The sequence below is a fragment of the Ambystoma mexicanum genome, chromosome 11, assembly GCF_040938575.1.
Source record: "Ambystoma mexicanum isolate Mex_15411 chromosome 11, UKY_AmexF1_1, whole genome shotgun sequence".
NCBI classification, from domain to species: Eukaryota; Metazoa; Chordata; class Amphibia; order Caudata; family Ambystomatidae; genus Ambystoma; species Ambystoma mexicanum.
Window position 1 is genome coordinate 641,915,891 of NC_090934.1, and position 14,157 is coordinate 641,930,047.

Consider the following 14,157-nt stretch of genomic DNA (forward strand, 5'->3'; position numbering starts at 1 on the left):
CCCACTAAATTGCACTGTGCTTGGGTGCCCATACCCAGATGCCCGCCCCTCCATACCTGGGTGGTACTGGCCTATGAGCCCCATGCTTCTGGCTGGATAGTAATCTGCCATCCCTGTGGCCCGGTGCTCATGTGCGCCAGGGGACATGGGGGTGGCAGAGTCCAGGGACTGAGAGAGATAAATGCCTCTGGTACTAGGGCTCCTGATGTTATGCTCAGGAGTTTCCCTTTCCCAGCGAACCTGGTCTCTATCCGCCTCTGCTCCCTGTTGCAATGCAAGAGCCTGCGCTTTCAGTTCCTCAGTTAAGGCCTTAATAGACTCTATCAGTCGCTCCTGCATCGCTACCTGTTGTTGGAGCCTATCATTGTGCTGACAGAGAGCCTTATTTTCTCTCTGTGCCTCCTGATTGGTCCTGGAGTACTGGGCCAGTCTCTGCTGCAGGAGGGTTACCTCCTGATCTGTGTCCCTATTGGCCTGCTCCTTTCTTGCCAGAGCATCCTCCACCCTCCTGGTGTGCTCTAACAAGTTCTGGTGTTCTTTTTGGAGGTCACCCAGTCCCTGGAGGGCCAGGTGATTTTCTTCCATTTTACTTTTTAAGTGGCAGACTTCCTGGCCTAAGGTGTCCCTTTCCTGACCAAGAGCTTGAATTTGTGACGCCAGGTCGTCCCTTTGCCTTTGGAAGGCACCAGCTTTCTGGCGCTCCTGATCAAACTCTGCCTGGGTATCCAGGTCTTTCAGGATCAGTTTATTGCTCTCCTCTTTCTCTCTGTCTAGTTGGATTTGCAGGGTGGCTACCTGCTCTGTGCATGCCCTGTTGAAATTGATCTGTTGCTCCAGCTTTTTCTGGCTCTGCAATAGGGAGTCCAAACTGTCTTGGCGTTCCTTCTGCAAAGCCAGAATTCTGGTATCCTGGTCAGGCTTTTCCTGTTGCAGGATATCCATATCCTTCTTTATTTTAATGATGTGCTGTCTACTCTCATTTTCGGACTCCTGGCTTCTGTGCAGCCTCTGCTCAGAAGAGTCCAGATCAGATTGGGCCTTCTGTAATGCCAGCAGTTGCCTACTCGCCAGATCTTGGCCTTCAGCACATTTGTCCTGCATGGCTCCCATATGTAAGTATAAATATGCTGCTACCCTGGCAATCTTGTGGTGCTCATCCTTGGCCTTAGGGGCCATATATAGTTCACTCAGGGCCACATGTAGGGGACCCTGATCTCCCCATATATCTCACCCTGTTTCAGTGATCTGGGGTGCGATTGCCTGCAACCAGACCGTCTGGTCCTGATGAGTTCACTCACCTCTCGCAAATAGCTTATGTAAGAAGTGCTCTCTGGCTATATTCTATATAATTACCAAGGTCGTCATTCTGGAATTTGAGTTCCTTCCTGACTTACAGAAGTTTGTATTTTATTTTTGCAAAACAGACCTTTTCCTTAGAGCGTTCCTTTGAGGAGTGCTTTACAGCGTAACACAGCGTGGTGATCCGACCGGATATGTGTATCTGGTCAGCTGGCACTGTATTAATCTGCACAAGTGATAGATCTAACCCAAACGTCCGGCTCGAGCCCCCAATTTGTAAGAGGATTCAATTCAACACTACAGCTAAGTCAATGCCTAGTCTGGGATACTGAATGGAAACCCTTATTGATATATCTTTACGTCCAGTTCATGAGTTCTGGATGACTACCCCTATATAACACCCCTCTCTTGGAATCCCCCTGACCCCACTGAGCTAAGAAGTAGTTCTGTTTTGCAAGTTTAAACGGTTTATTTGATCATTTAAACAATATATATATATATATATATATATATATCACACTTTATAATGAATTAATAATTGAATATCACACTTAATCTGAGCAGTAATCAATAATGGATAGTCCGGCACTAGCACACTTCTTTATAATCAATGATGAGTGGTTATCGGATGGATACGATAGCAACAATACTTTTATGGTTTCAAATGGATGCAATGTGGAATGACATGCAGTACAGAAAATAACTTGATAGGATTTCAGCAAAAGACAATGTAATCACTTTCTTGGACAATTCACCCCCCCCCCGTAATGCAATGTAAGGAGATGAATAGAATGGGACTCAGTTCTTAGGAATGCAATCAAATAGAGTTCAGTTCAATTCCCCCCCAGCAGCTTATACAACAGATAGGAGTTTTGAAACACAGACCCAAGTGCTTTGAATATGGTGACAATGCAGTGAGAAATATGCTGAAAATGCTTTTAATTCCCTTCAGGAGGTTCAGGGTGAGTGGTATCTAGTTAATATTAGTCCAGGCTAACTCTAGCAATGAGCAGCTATCTTTTTACAAGAAATCGGGCCAAAAGCTGAGATTCTAAGCTTTCAGAGGAAAGTTAAACCAAGTTCCTAGCCCAAACAGTTCCAGAGATACGGACTATTAAATAAAGTTAGTTTTTCGGATTTTAAATTTTAAAAGTTCAAAGTGACAGGTTACAGCTTGCAGCTAGAAAATGACAGGTGACGGCTTTGCAAATGACAGGTGACAGTTAGGAGGCAGTTCTACTTGGATTAAAATAGTTTGAATTAGATTATTTTAACTAAGAGATTGGTTCTGCACAGTTCTGCTAGGTACTCACAATATATTTAGAAATAGGCCTCGCCACGGATCTGGTCAGGTTTTGGACTGGACTCCGGTTCTGGTCTCGGCACTTCACAGTGATCTGGGTCAGCTCTCTGGTTCTGCTAACAGCGGTCTAGGTCACTCTGCTCTGCTGGTCTAGTCTCTCTGGATTCTGGATACTGCTCTGCTTTCTAGGTACTGCTACAGGTTCTGGAGATTGATGGATTTGAAGTCTGGATCTCTGGATGTGAAGTTGTCGACCAGCATGCTCTGCAGCAAATGGAATTGAATCTCCTCTCTAGCTTCCAGTGGCCCTTTTTATGTCTTTTGAAAGTGGGTGGGTGTGTGTGCAGCATCACTAGCCATCCCCTCTTTCAACTTGTCATTGGCCCAATTCTCCCCTCTCCCATGATTGGGGAAGGAACTGTGAGTCAGAGTGATGCTGTAGGTTTTATGGGTCAGAGGATCCTCCCCTGGTCAGTTTGCCCACAAATCTATATTTGATCAAAATACACTTTTCTCAAATACATAGTGGTTTGTCATTGCATGTACATATTACCTATCACATGAGGTAGTCTCTGTCCCAAATGTGCTCTTCCTGAGGGCTTGCATTCAGAAATGGCAACATTTTCGATTTTAATGCGTTATGCAACCTTGGTTCTTCATTAAAAATTATACACATATACACGGCCTGTCCATACATACTCCAGTAACTTCCCATGTCTCTAGCTTAAACACAGAGTCTGTAGTATCCATAAATAGCAGGGTTTTGCCCCAGAACATCACACAAATTCCCAACGCGTCTTAAAACGTGCACAGAAAATTCACAAGAATTATGGTGGTATTTAAATAATTTTGACAAGTCCGCACTGTGAGTTATACATCTTTCTTAGAATCATATTCTGGCCAACAGGGGTGTGTCTTTTCCGGTCACATGGTGTAGAAACCAGTTAATCCAGTTTCTGCCAAGCTCAGAGACCCTGCCCCTCCCAGCTTCTACCAAGAGGAGGCTGTTTTACGGTCCCCCCAATAAACCATCTGCCTGAGTCAAGGAAGGGCTTTGTTCAAAAGGAAGCCATTTACGACCACCCTAATAAACCATCTGCCTGGGCCCAGGACAGGCCTTTGCTCAACTCCCTGTAGCTGCTCCACCCCTAATCTAATCAGAGAGGTGACAACTCCTTTTGGCAAGGGGAAGAGTGGCTGAGCAGGTTTTAACTCATGTGGGGGTAGATGTCAAGCAGAATTCAGTTTCATTAAGCCAGGTTTCAAATAAAATGTCATGTTTTTGTTCCCCAGTTTAAGTCAAGACAATGTTTACATATGCAGCTAGAATGCTGATTCTAAGTTCAAAACTATGACAGTTCAACAGTGACAAACTATGTGACACTCAAAGTAGGTCACTCAGTTAATTTAAACATTTTCGATTTTTGGTAGTTTTAAATCCAGTTTCAGTTAGGCTGCTGCAGACCTGCAGAGCTCAGCCAGTCTTGTTATGAACATTGTTTTGGGGCTCTTCAACTTCCCAGATTTAGTATGCACGCATACTTCATTCTGCCAGATGTCCGCTGGTGTTCAGTGAGATTTTTGGATGTGTTGCAATGTTTGAAAATAGGCATTTTGAGCTGGCATTCAGAGAAACAAAAGGTGATTTTAAAGTGCGGTTTTTCCTTTGGCACACATTTCACTCATGGCACCCCGGCCCATCCTGCTCGCACTGGTGGGTGGCAAGTTAGGCAACCATTTTAGTGTGCACAAACTGCGTGGTTCTCCTAGATTCTGGGGCACATGTGGGCTTTTTGGCCATCTTGGATTTTCTAAGCCCACAGCACCAAATGTTTCAGCATGATAGCTCAAACGTGGGTCAGCACACCCAACACACACGAGCAATAGAGCTCAGGTTACTGGCAAACTAACAGATTGGGGACCCCTGTGAAATTGGAGATGTGCTGATGTGGGATTGTAACTTGAAGAGAGCTTACCTTACAAAAATTGACTAGAGATATTCATTCCTCTACTCGCCCTGTGTCTTTCAAAGACAAACAAAATGGAGTATAACAATCCCAGTGTATTTAAAGGCCACGCCTAAGAATTCATATTACCCCGGATATCACTTGAAACTGCTTCACTGGAATACTTTATCAGCTGGGCCACAAAATCGGCGACTGTGCTACACAATCGGGGACTGGGTTGTGAGGGCATACTCAGGGAAATGCATTTAAAAGTAGAATGCAATACAATTCTCAATGAAAAATGGATATACATTGTCTCTGACAGTAGGCAAAAAAATGAATTCCAAGTACATTTTTATCCGGGCAGTAAAAATAGGACCCCTCTGTTGTGCTGTGTTGGACATTTTGGGTAATTTGACCTTAACAGATATGATTGCTGGTAACACAAGCATTGTGTTACATGACTTGTATTCTTATCCTCACTAACCGAAAGTATATTGGTCAGCTGTTTCACAACAGTCATGAATAGGGCTGTCATGCATGGCAAGTCATTCTCAACAGTGAATCTTTCGTTCAGGAATCAGTCAACATCATCATCTTCACGGTTGCCTAATTAAAATATAAATAATAAGAATGGTAATACTAATAATATTAATAATAATAAGCTGTGTTTTGCGTAGCCCTGCAGGGGTAGTAGTTTCAGAGCGCTTTTAGTAAACGGGTGTTAACATGTGTAATTTTTACCAACATTTATGGTACTGAATTTGTGACCTTTGAAGGATGAAGGTATGAGTTGCTCCAACAGAATATCAATGCCTTGTCTCTGCTACAGCACCCAATAATTGGATGCATACTCTAAGGTTAGAGCCATACATCTGTCCCTATCCGTTGATTTATTGGTAGATCTTGGATAAAAATGTGGAACATTTATGTTGCATAATGCTTATTGTAGAGCTTGATCTTTGTGTGCCTTGTTAAACCATGTAATTTCCTGCAGCATCTGAACGTTGTTTATTTAGATTATAATATATTAATTTGGTTTCTTTTCAGGTATGAATACTAGTAGAAGTGGAACTGACAAAGAACAAACGTTAAAACCCTCTGGGAGGAGAAGCATGCCATGTTTAGCTCAGAGTCACACGCATCCACAACAACTAAACAAGCAATCGTCATTAAATCAGCCAAATCAAGTACAACCACAACCTCTGGGAGCCGAATCTGCTGCAGAAAGTACAACACAAGACAAAGGTGAGGTGTCCGACTAAAGTGTATTTTCTGTTCATTGCATATTGCCATTTTGAGAAGTATAAGTTTGGCATATATTCTCCGCATAGCTCAATTTTTCAGGTTTGGCCTATGGACAAAAAAGTACTTAAATACAATTTATTTCTTTAACACCTTTAATTGAAACACTGGAAAGCTGCGCTCTTCTCCATATTTCCATGCTCCATTCACACCACAAAGAATCCATAGGACACTTTACAGAAGATACTGTGCCATCATGCGAGATTGGTATGTTAATGTATGAAACGGCACACAGTCATGGAGGCCTATTGCGCTTAGAAACAGTCAGCCCGGGTATTGCCAGCACTTATGGCGACAGTGCATGGTATTTCCAACGCTAATGGCTGAACTGCGAACTCTGGGTCGCTTTCTGCCTTCCCTTCATGAACGCGGGTGTCAGGCAGAGTCTGCTTTGGTCTGCAGAGTACAACAACGAGTGGCTCCGTAAATACTTTGTTGCATTAATTGCAAACGTGGATTTGACAACTGCCTTTCTCTGGCACCTATGTGAGACTTCACATGGTTCATACACGCAGATGCTCTCCCAACAGATAAATCATCATATGTTTTCGTCATGTACTCTGGCGTGGATTTTGGTATTTCGTATTATTGGCTTCATGGCCTAGTTTGCATTAGGCATGCACCATACATATTGAACACATGTTAAAATCATAGTGTGAGTATTTGCTGTAGAATCATGCAGATATAACTATGTAATTTGCGATAATTGTACATTGTCTACCACAACAGAATTTGTGTGTCAAAACTCAGCATGTGTGGTTGAGTACCACTGAGATTTACTAAACAATATTTCTTGAGGTGCACTGTCACACATGCTGAATTAGGAAAGTGTGCATTGTATTTACGTGCCACTATTATATGTGACACGTGACTCCTAGAGTTGTGTGGCAAGTGTACAACTCTTACTCCCAAAGTAGATTTTTCCTTTGGAACAGCTGCATATTATAATTTATAAGGCAAACATTCAATGTGTGTCTAAATAGTTATTTTAAAGTTGTGCTTCTTGTTTCTTCACAATATAACAAAGTGCTGCTGCAAAACACGTTGGATTGAGCCTCAAAGATTCGCTACCTACTGACAAGTGGATGATGCTCTAAAATGCACGCAGTTTACCGTGTTCATTTAGCACACAGCAGACCACTTGCGCCCAGTTCACAATGCCGTCGATAAAGGAGAGCGTGTATGTGGGGGCTGGGGCAGGGCTAGGGATTGAAGTATTCGAATCAAATTAGGGGCTCATTAGGCGATACACGGAAGGGCACACTGCAGAATTCTTGTACAAGACCTACAGAATAGAAAGGTAGAAAGGTGAAAAGGCGAGACCCGTACATGCTTGCCAAACGTGTGTGCGATAGGTTTCTATCTTGCTGTTGGTATGCAAGCTGATCAATTGTTGCCCTATTTATGATGGGATGGCTAGATAGAAGAGAGTGGCCTTATCTGTAAAGCTATGGTCTTGCTGCTGTGGTCACAGATCTGAGCTTGTTCCAAAGCTGAGAACGGTGTTCTACCACTGTGGATATCCACGGTTGCAGGACACAAGATATCCTTCCTACTCTGATGCATGGTGGTATATAAAGTTAATCAGATTGCTTAGTTACTTGTTCATTGTATACTAATATGGTCTTTGGGTCCTGCACAGTATTTCATATCAAATAATTTGCCAATGTGGAGCTAATGTAGGCTTGACAACTTCTAATGATTAGTCTTTTTCTTGACTGTTGATTTATCAGTGATCCCAAGGCACAAACACAATAACCCTGTGCTTATAAAAAATGGCACGTGTAGTTCGTTGTGAATGTGATATTGGTTTGTCCCTGATTGTGCTGAAAACGTCTTTTTATATGGTACTAAATTCTCATTTACATAATGAGGAAAATTAAGCACAATAAAGCATCCTAGCTGATATTGTTAAATAGCAATTATAATATTTACCATATACATATAGCAACTTGTGGTTTCATTGTACAAGCTGCCAATTATGTCATCTTTAACATGTTTTGTCACTATTCCTGAAATTAGTTGTTACATGATTAAAGGACTGGCATGAAACATGTATCAGTACATTGGATGGTTCCATTCACATATTCCCAAACCATATGACCTTTGAACTGTCTTCATCTTGGGTGATTACATGTTTTATGGTTAGATTTCCGTAAAATATGTTAGGAAATGTTGTACCTACAAATATTTTAACTTTGTGAGGTAATACCCTTTTGTTTTGATCTGATTCAAGTTTCCTGACAGCTGACATTATTTTTAATTAGCTGACCTGTTTTCAGCTTGTTTTAAGCAAGCAATGTACACTTTCCTTTGCAGGCTTCCTTTTCTCATGTTGATTGGCACTGATAATCTAAGCATTCATGAAGTTGACTTGTTAACTTTCTTGTATATATATTTTTGTTTGAATGTATGCACCTTTTTGGTTTATATGGTGGAGTATTTATTTTTCTGGCCAGACTAAATTACACTGTAGTGTACTCTCAAGCTTTATGTTGAGCATTGTGCCCGCTCTAATAATGGATCATGGCTCTGCAAAATAATTATAATTTCATGGCCTATAAGTAGAGTGACATTACATTTGGTAAAAACACAGTTACTGTTGTCAACTAAATCTGAGAATGTACTGATTGAGGCTACTGTGAAACTTTCTTTGTTTTTTCCTCTTAAAAGAGGTTGCAAATACTTTTGGGAGTTAACCTCCATTGGAGACTGACTCAAATTATATGAAGAACTTTTTGGAGCTTGAGTTCTTGATTGAAGCAAAAACTTTTATATTCTTGCTTTTCCTTTGTTTCTTATTTTTCTTCCCTTATTAACGAGCTCGTATGAAAAAAAGTCAAGGTAAGAGGTTTGTTTGGCTGTAGTGAGCTGGGGACCTTCATGGGCAAATATACTGGAAGTAATATACATTTGTTTTGGATTATTTCTAAAAATTTGGAGGGACATGCATAGCCTTATGGCTGGTGTAAGAGTTGTCTTTCTTTCCTTGATGGATAGATCTTTAAGCTGGGGAAGATATATTCAAATTTATTTGGTTTTGTATCAATTTGAATCTGATGGAACTTGGGTTGGTAAGACTTGCATTGTGTGGTTTCAGGTTTTCACTGTTAGATGGGAAACAGAGCATTTCGCGACTAAGACTCAGGTCAGTGACTTTATATTGACAGAACTTGTGGGGACTAAATTAGGCCCATATGTAGTAATTCTAATCTAGACTCCTATTTTTAACTTTAGGAAGCAAAACGTTCATATGAATAACATATATGAGGGATACATTGTCTAAGCAAACTAACAGATGTTCTCTGTAGCCAAATTGTGTTGAACCTTTTTGTTTTCTTTTTTCTTAAATCCTTATTTCGAAGTGGGTTGAACATTTAGTTTTTTCATGTGTGTCTAATACATATGCTAAACATATCTACTCATTGATATATGGGTTTGTTTACCCCAGGGAGTGCTTGTGGGTTTCTCATTAGGTTTGCAATTTCTCTGGATCAGCTCGCACCCATTCCCATGTGGGTACACAAGGGATTGCTTATTTTGGACATTCTATTCTGCTCTGCCACAGCACCACGTACTAATGCACTCGAGAGTGGATAGTCTCGATCCGGTTCATTGTAACCGCTTCCATTAGCTATTCAGTACTCTTTGTAAAACTACACAGACTGCCTTCCTTCCCCCTTTAGCCATTTTAGTTTTGCAGGTCTTCTTGTTCCCATTAACCATGCTTCATGCATTGAGCATTTCATCATAGTTCATATCGCCCCATTCCTCTGTCCCAGATTAAATAGGGTTTTGTTTTCAGAAACAGGAGTATAGGAAAAACACATGAGGTGGAATTAAAAACCTATCCAGTTTCGCTTCTAGATAGAAAGAGTTGCAAATATAGGGGTTTAGCGATCAAAACCTCTATCACATTGTGAGGTGTTTAGGAACGCACATTTAAGATCCGGGTCACAAAGGGTTGACTGACAAATCTTTCATCCAACATTTGTTTGTGTCTTTTATTCCAGTCTCATTCACACAAAACCCTTTAATCTCCCTGCTCTGAATGTCCATTATAATTATGTTTTAAGTGTCGTGTTTGGTTGCAAATGCTTAGATGTTACATTTACACTTCATTCCAGTCATTTTGGATATGAAGGCCAGCCGTTCCTTCCTTATATTTATCCAGGCAGCCAGCCATTCCTTCCTGATATATACCCCGACAAATGTCAAACAGAAAGAGGTTACCTTCCTTCCCATCTCATTATTGACAGAACTTGACCAGAGACAGACAATTCAATGCAACAATACGTAGCATGCATTTACCAACTCTATCCTTATTGATTCTTTGATTTGATTCTCTGCTTACTCCCCCGCAATCCCTGGGTATGCCTTCCAGCAATCTCTTTCATTTAGTAGTAAACCTTATCTAATTCCAATGACATTTCAGAACCTTTCAAGTTGCAGACACACTGACATAACACTATAGGTTCAAACAAATTTTCTTTGAGCAGGCAAACGTAAGTAATATGAAAAAATAATCCTACCATACTAAAGTCAAATGGAAATATGTATGAAGTGACGGTCGGTGCGGAATACATGGTAATGCTTTCTATAGACAGGCCTGTTAATACATCAATTATGCCGTGTCTATTAATAGCAGCTATACGTTGGTTTACAGTTATACTTTCTCGGTCCACTTATCATATTGGTTAGTACCCGGAGGCGACATTCCACTGGATACACTTAACGTGGATTAGCTCCTTGATGGGCCATGCCACAGTGTAATCCCTTGGACGCACCAACATGCATCGTTTGGCGGGTACACTCTCTCTTTTTTTTTTTCTGGCGACCATAGAAAGGGAGTAGGGACCACACGTAGTCCCTTCTCCCTTTTCCAGGGTGGCCAGTTTTCTCCCATTCATTAGTATTGAGCAAGTTGGCCCAAAAAGGCATCCTGTTGCTCCGTACTAATGAAGCAGTACGCGCATTCTAATGTTTCTAGAACGAACACGTACTTCAGCGATACCTTTTCAAATGGCAAAAGAAATGCTGCTTGAAAAGGTTTTGTCAGCGCATTAGTATTCTGCAAACTCAGGAAAACTAATATTCAGAAACTGCAGACCCTGGAATACTAATGACAATAACGGTTTATAGTCATTCCGTCGGAAAAAAAGGAACGACATACGAAAGCATCTAAAAAAATGAATCATATGCCAAAGCATCAGCAGTCTATCTGTAACATGGAAAAGTGCCTTTCCATCGAAACCAGTCCATCGAAAATATAAATGGACTGGTTTCGATGGAAATGCACTTTTACATGTAAAAGATTGCATTTCAATGCTTTTTTTTTGTAACTTTAAAACATTAAATGGAGCTCTGCTGAAATTTCGGCACTGGCCAGATCCTTGTGACATTTTTTTTTTTTTTATGTTGCATATTTGTATATTGTACATAACCCTAACTTTAACCCTACCGTAACCCTTAATCTAACCCTAGCCAAAACCCTAACCCTAATGTAACCCTTAATCTAAGCCTAGCCCCAACCCTAAGCCTAATCGTATCCCTAGCCCCAACCCTAACGCTAGCCCCAACCATAACGCTAATGTAATCCTTAACCAACCCTATCCCCAAATACTAACCCTAGCCCCAACCCTAACCTTAATCTAACCCTAACCCCAACCCTAACCCTAATGTAATCATTCATCTAACCCTAGCCACAACCCTAAAAATTACCCTATCCCCAGCCCTAACTCTTACCCTAACCTTAACCCTAGCCCCAACCCTAACCCTAACCCTAAAGTAACCCTTAATGCAACCCTAATGTAACCCTTTATCTAACCCTGGCCCTAGCCCTAATCCCCAACCCTAACCCTAATGTAACCCTTAATCTAACCTACCCTAGCGCCAACCCTAACCCAACCCTAACCCTAATCTAACCCTAGCCCCAATCCTAACCCCACTAATTTCAATGGATCCATCGAATTATATACAACAAAATGGCTATTCGATGGAATGCAATTTCATTGCATATTGTAAGCGATATTCAATCAACACTACAGCTAAGTCAATGCCTAGTCTGGGATGCTGAGGAAAACCCTTATTGATGTATTTTTATATCCAGTTCAGTACTCTGGATGACAACCCTTGTATAACACCCCCCTCTTAGAATCCCCCCGACCCCAATGAGCCAAGAAGTAGGTTTGTTTTGCAAATTTAAAAGGTTTATTTGGACAATTCAACAATATATATCTATCACACTTTATAAATAAATTGATAACTGATATCACACTTCAGAATACGACCGTGATCAACTATGGATAATGTTACAGGGGTACACTGATTTGGTTACTTAGGAGTAGTGTAGAGGATGAGGTAGCTGAAAATGCTTGATGGTTTCAAGGAAATGCAATGAGGAATAAAATGCAGTACAGAAATACTTGATATGATTTTAGCAAAAGATAAGATAATCACTTTTTCTTTGGCAATTCACCCCCCTCCCCTATGCAATGTAAGAAATGGAAGGAGATGGAAAGAGGAGCACACAGTTCTCAGGAATACAATCAAATACAATACGAAATTCAGTTCCCCACCAGCAAGCTTAGAGGAAACAGGTAGGAGTTTTAAACACAGGCAAATTACTTTAATGTGGTTTGCAAGGAAGTGAAAAGGTGCTAAAATTGCTTTTAATTCCCTCTAGAGGTTCAGGGTAGGTGATGGCTACTTTATATTAGTTCAGGCTCACTTTAACAATACTCTATGAATGATTAGCAGATTGCAAACGAATTTTAGCAAAAGAGAAGCAAAAAGCTGCTGATTTCTGCAGATGAAGAAATCGGTCGAAATCTCAAATCGTGGTAAATTTCGCGAGTGCGTGTCTCGCGATTACGGAAAAAGTATAGGGAGTAGGAAGTAGGTTCTAGGTTCGTTGGAAAGCCTAGATTCTAAGCTTTCAGATGAAAGTTAAACCACAGGTGACAGCTGTGCAGCTTTAAAAATGACAGATTACACGATTTCTAGGATTTTGTTCTACTTAGGTTAAAATAGTTTGGATTAGATTATTTTAACTAAGAGATTGGTTCTGCACATTTCTGCTAGGTACTCACAATATCAATTTGAAATAGGCCTCGTCACGGATCTGGTCAACACGTCCGGCTGTGGTTCTGTCTGCTCGGCGGGTCAATCAGGCACCGGTTCTGCTCACAGCGATCTGGGTCAGCTCTGCTCTGCTGGTCTAGCCTCTCTGGATTCTGGATGTAACACTGCTTTCTGGGTACTGCTACAGGTTCTTGCAAAAATTCTCGGCAAAAATTCAAACAGCTTGCCCGGCTGTTGAACAGTTTGGTTGATTTTGAGTCCTGCTGAAGATGATTCAGCTGGTGTATTCAGGCCTTTCTGCTACAAATTCTGGAGTTTACTTCTGCTACAGGTTCTGGAGATTGATGGATTTGAAGTCTGGATCTCTGGATGTGAAGTCGTCCGTCAGCATGCTCCGCAGCAAATGGAATTGAATGTCTCTACCTGTCCAAGCAGTCTCTTTTTATGTGTTTTGAAAATGGGTGTGTGCCTGGGCCTAGCTAAACCTGCCCCTCTCTACTTGTCATTGGCCCAATTCTCCCCTCTCCCATGATTGGGGGAAGGAAATGGATTGTTATCATGATGAGGTCTGTTTATGGGTCAGAGTATCCTCCCCTGGTCAGTTTGCCCACAAATCTATATTGGATTCAAATACATATTTCCCAGATACACAATTTGTTGAAATTACATGTACACATTATATATTCCTTACGGTCCGTGCTTGTCCGCCTCTGATCTCATTTTGCGCTTTTTAACTGGTTTTGCAATATCGGACATTAACCCAAAATTACACACATGTGCGCAAGGAGTATGGATATTAATTGATGAAGTGTCAGATTTTTAACATGCAGACATTTGGAGTAAGACCCTATTTTCCGCTAGCAACCCCCCAGAATACACCACAGGGTCCTAACACCTCTTAAAACGTGCACAGAACAATCACAAAAATAATATTACTTATATCATTCTGACAAGTCCGCACTATGAGTTATCTATCTTTTTAAAATTATGCTCCGGTCAAAAAGGGGTGTGGCTTCCCACATCACATGGTGGAATGACTGGTTTATCCACTTCCCCCAAGCCAGCTTGTTCACAGAGGCACAGCTGCCCCCCAGTTTCTCCCAAGAGGAAGCTATTTTACGACGCCCCCAATATAACATTTGCCTGAGTCAAGGAATTTGCATTGTTCTGTCCCTTCCAGTTCCCAGGTGCTCCATCCCTAATCTAATCAGAGAGGTGTCA

General features: G+C 41.3%; 1 protein-coding gene across 1 annotated transcript in view; it reads left to right on the plus strand.

Annotated features, from left to right (window-relative positions):
- ANO3 (anoctamin 3) overlaps window positions 1-14,157 on the plus strand; it is a 2,087,603-nt gene that overhangs the window by 324,244 nt on the left and 1,749,202 nt on the right. The window contains exon 2 of the mRNA XM_069623502.1: window positions 5,599-5,796. Coding sequence (XP_069479603.1) covers window positions 5,599-5,796 — 198 coding nt within the window. The remainder of the gene's footprint in view (window positions 1-5,598; window positions 5,797-14,157) is intronic.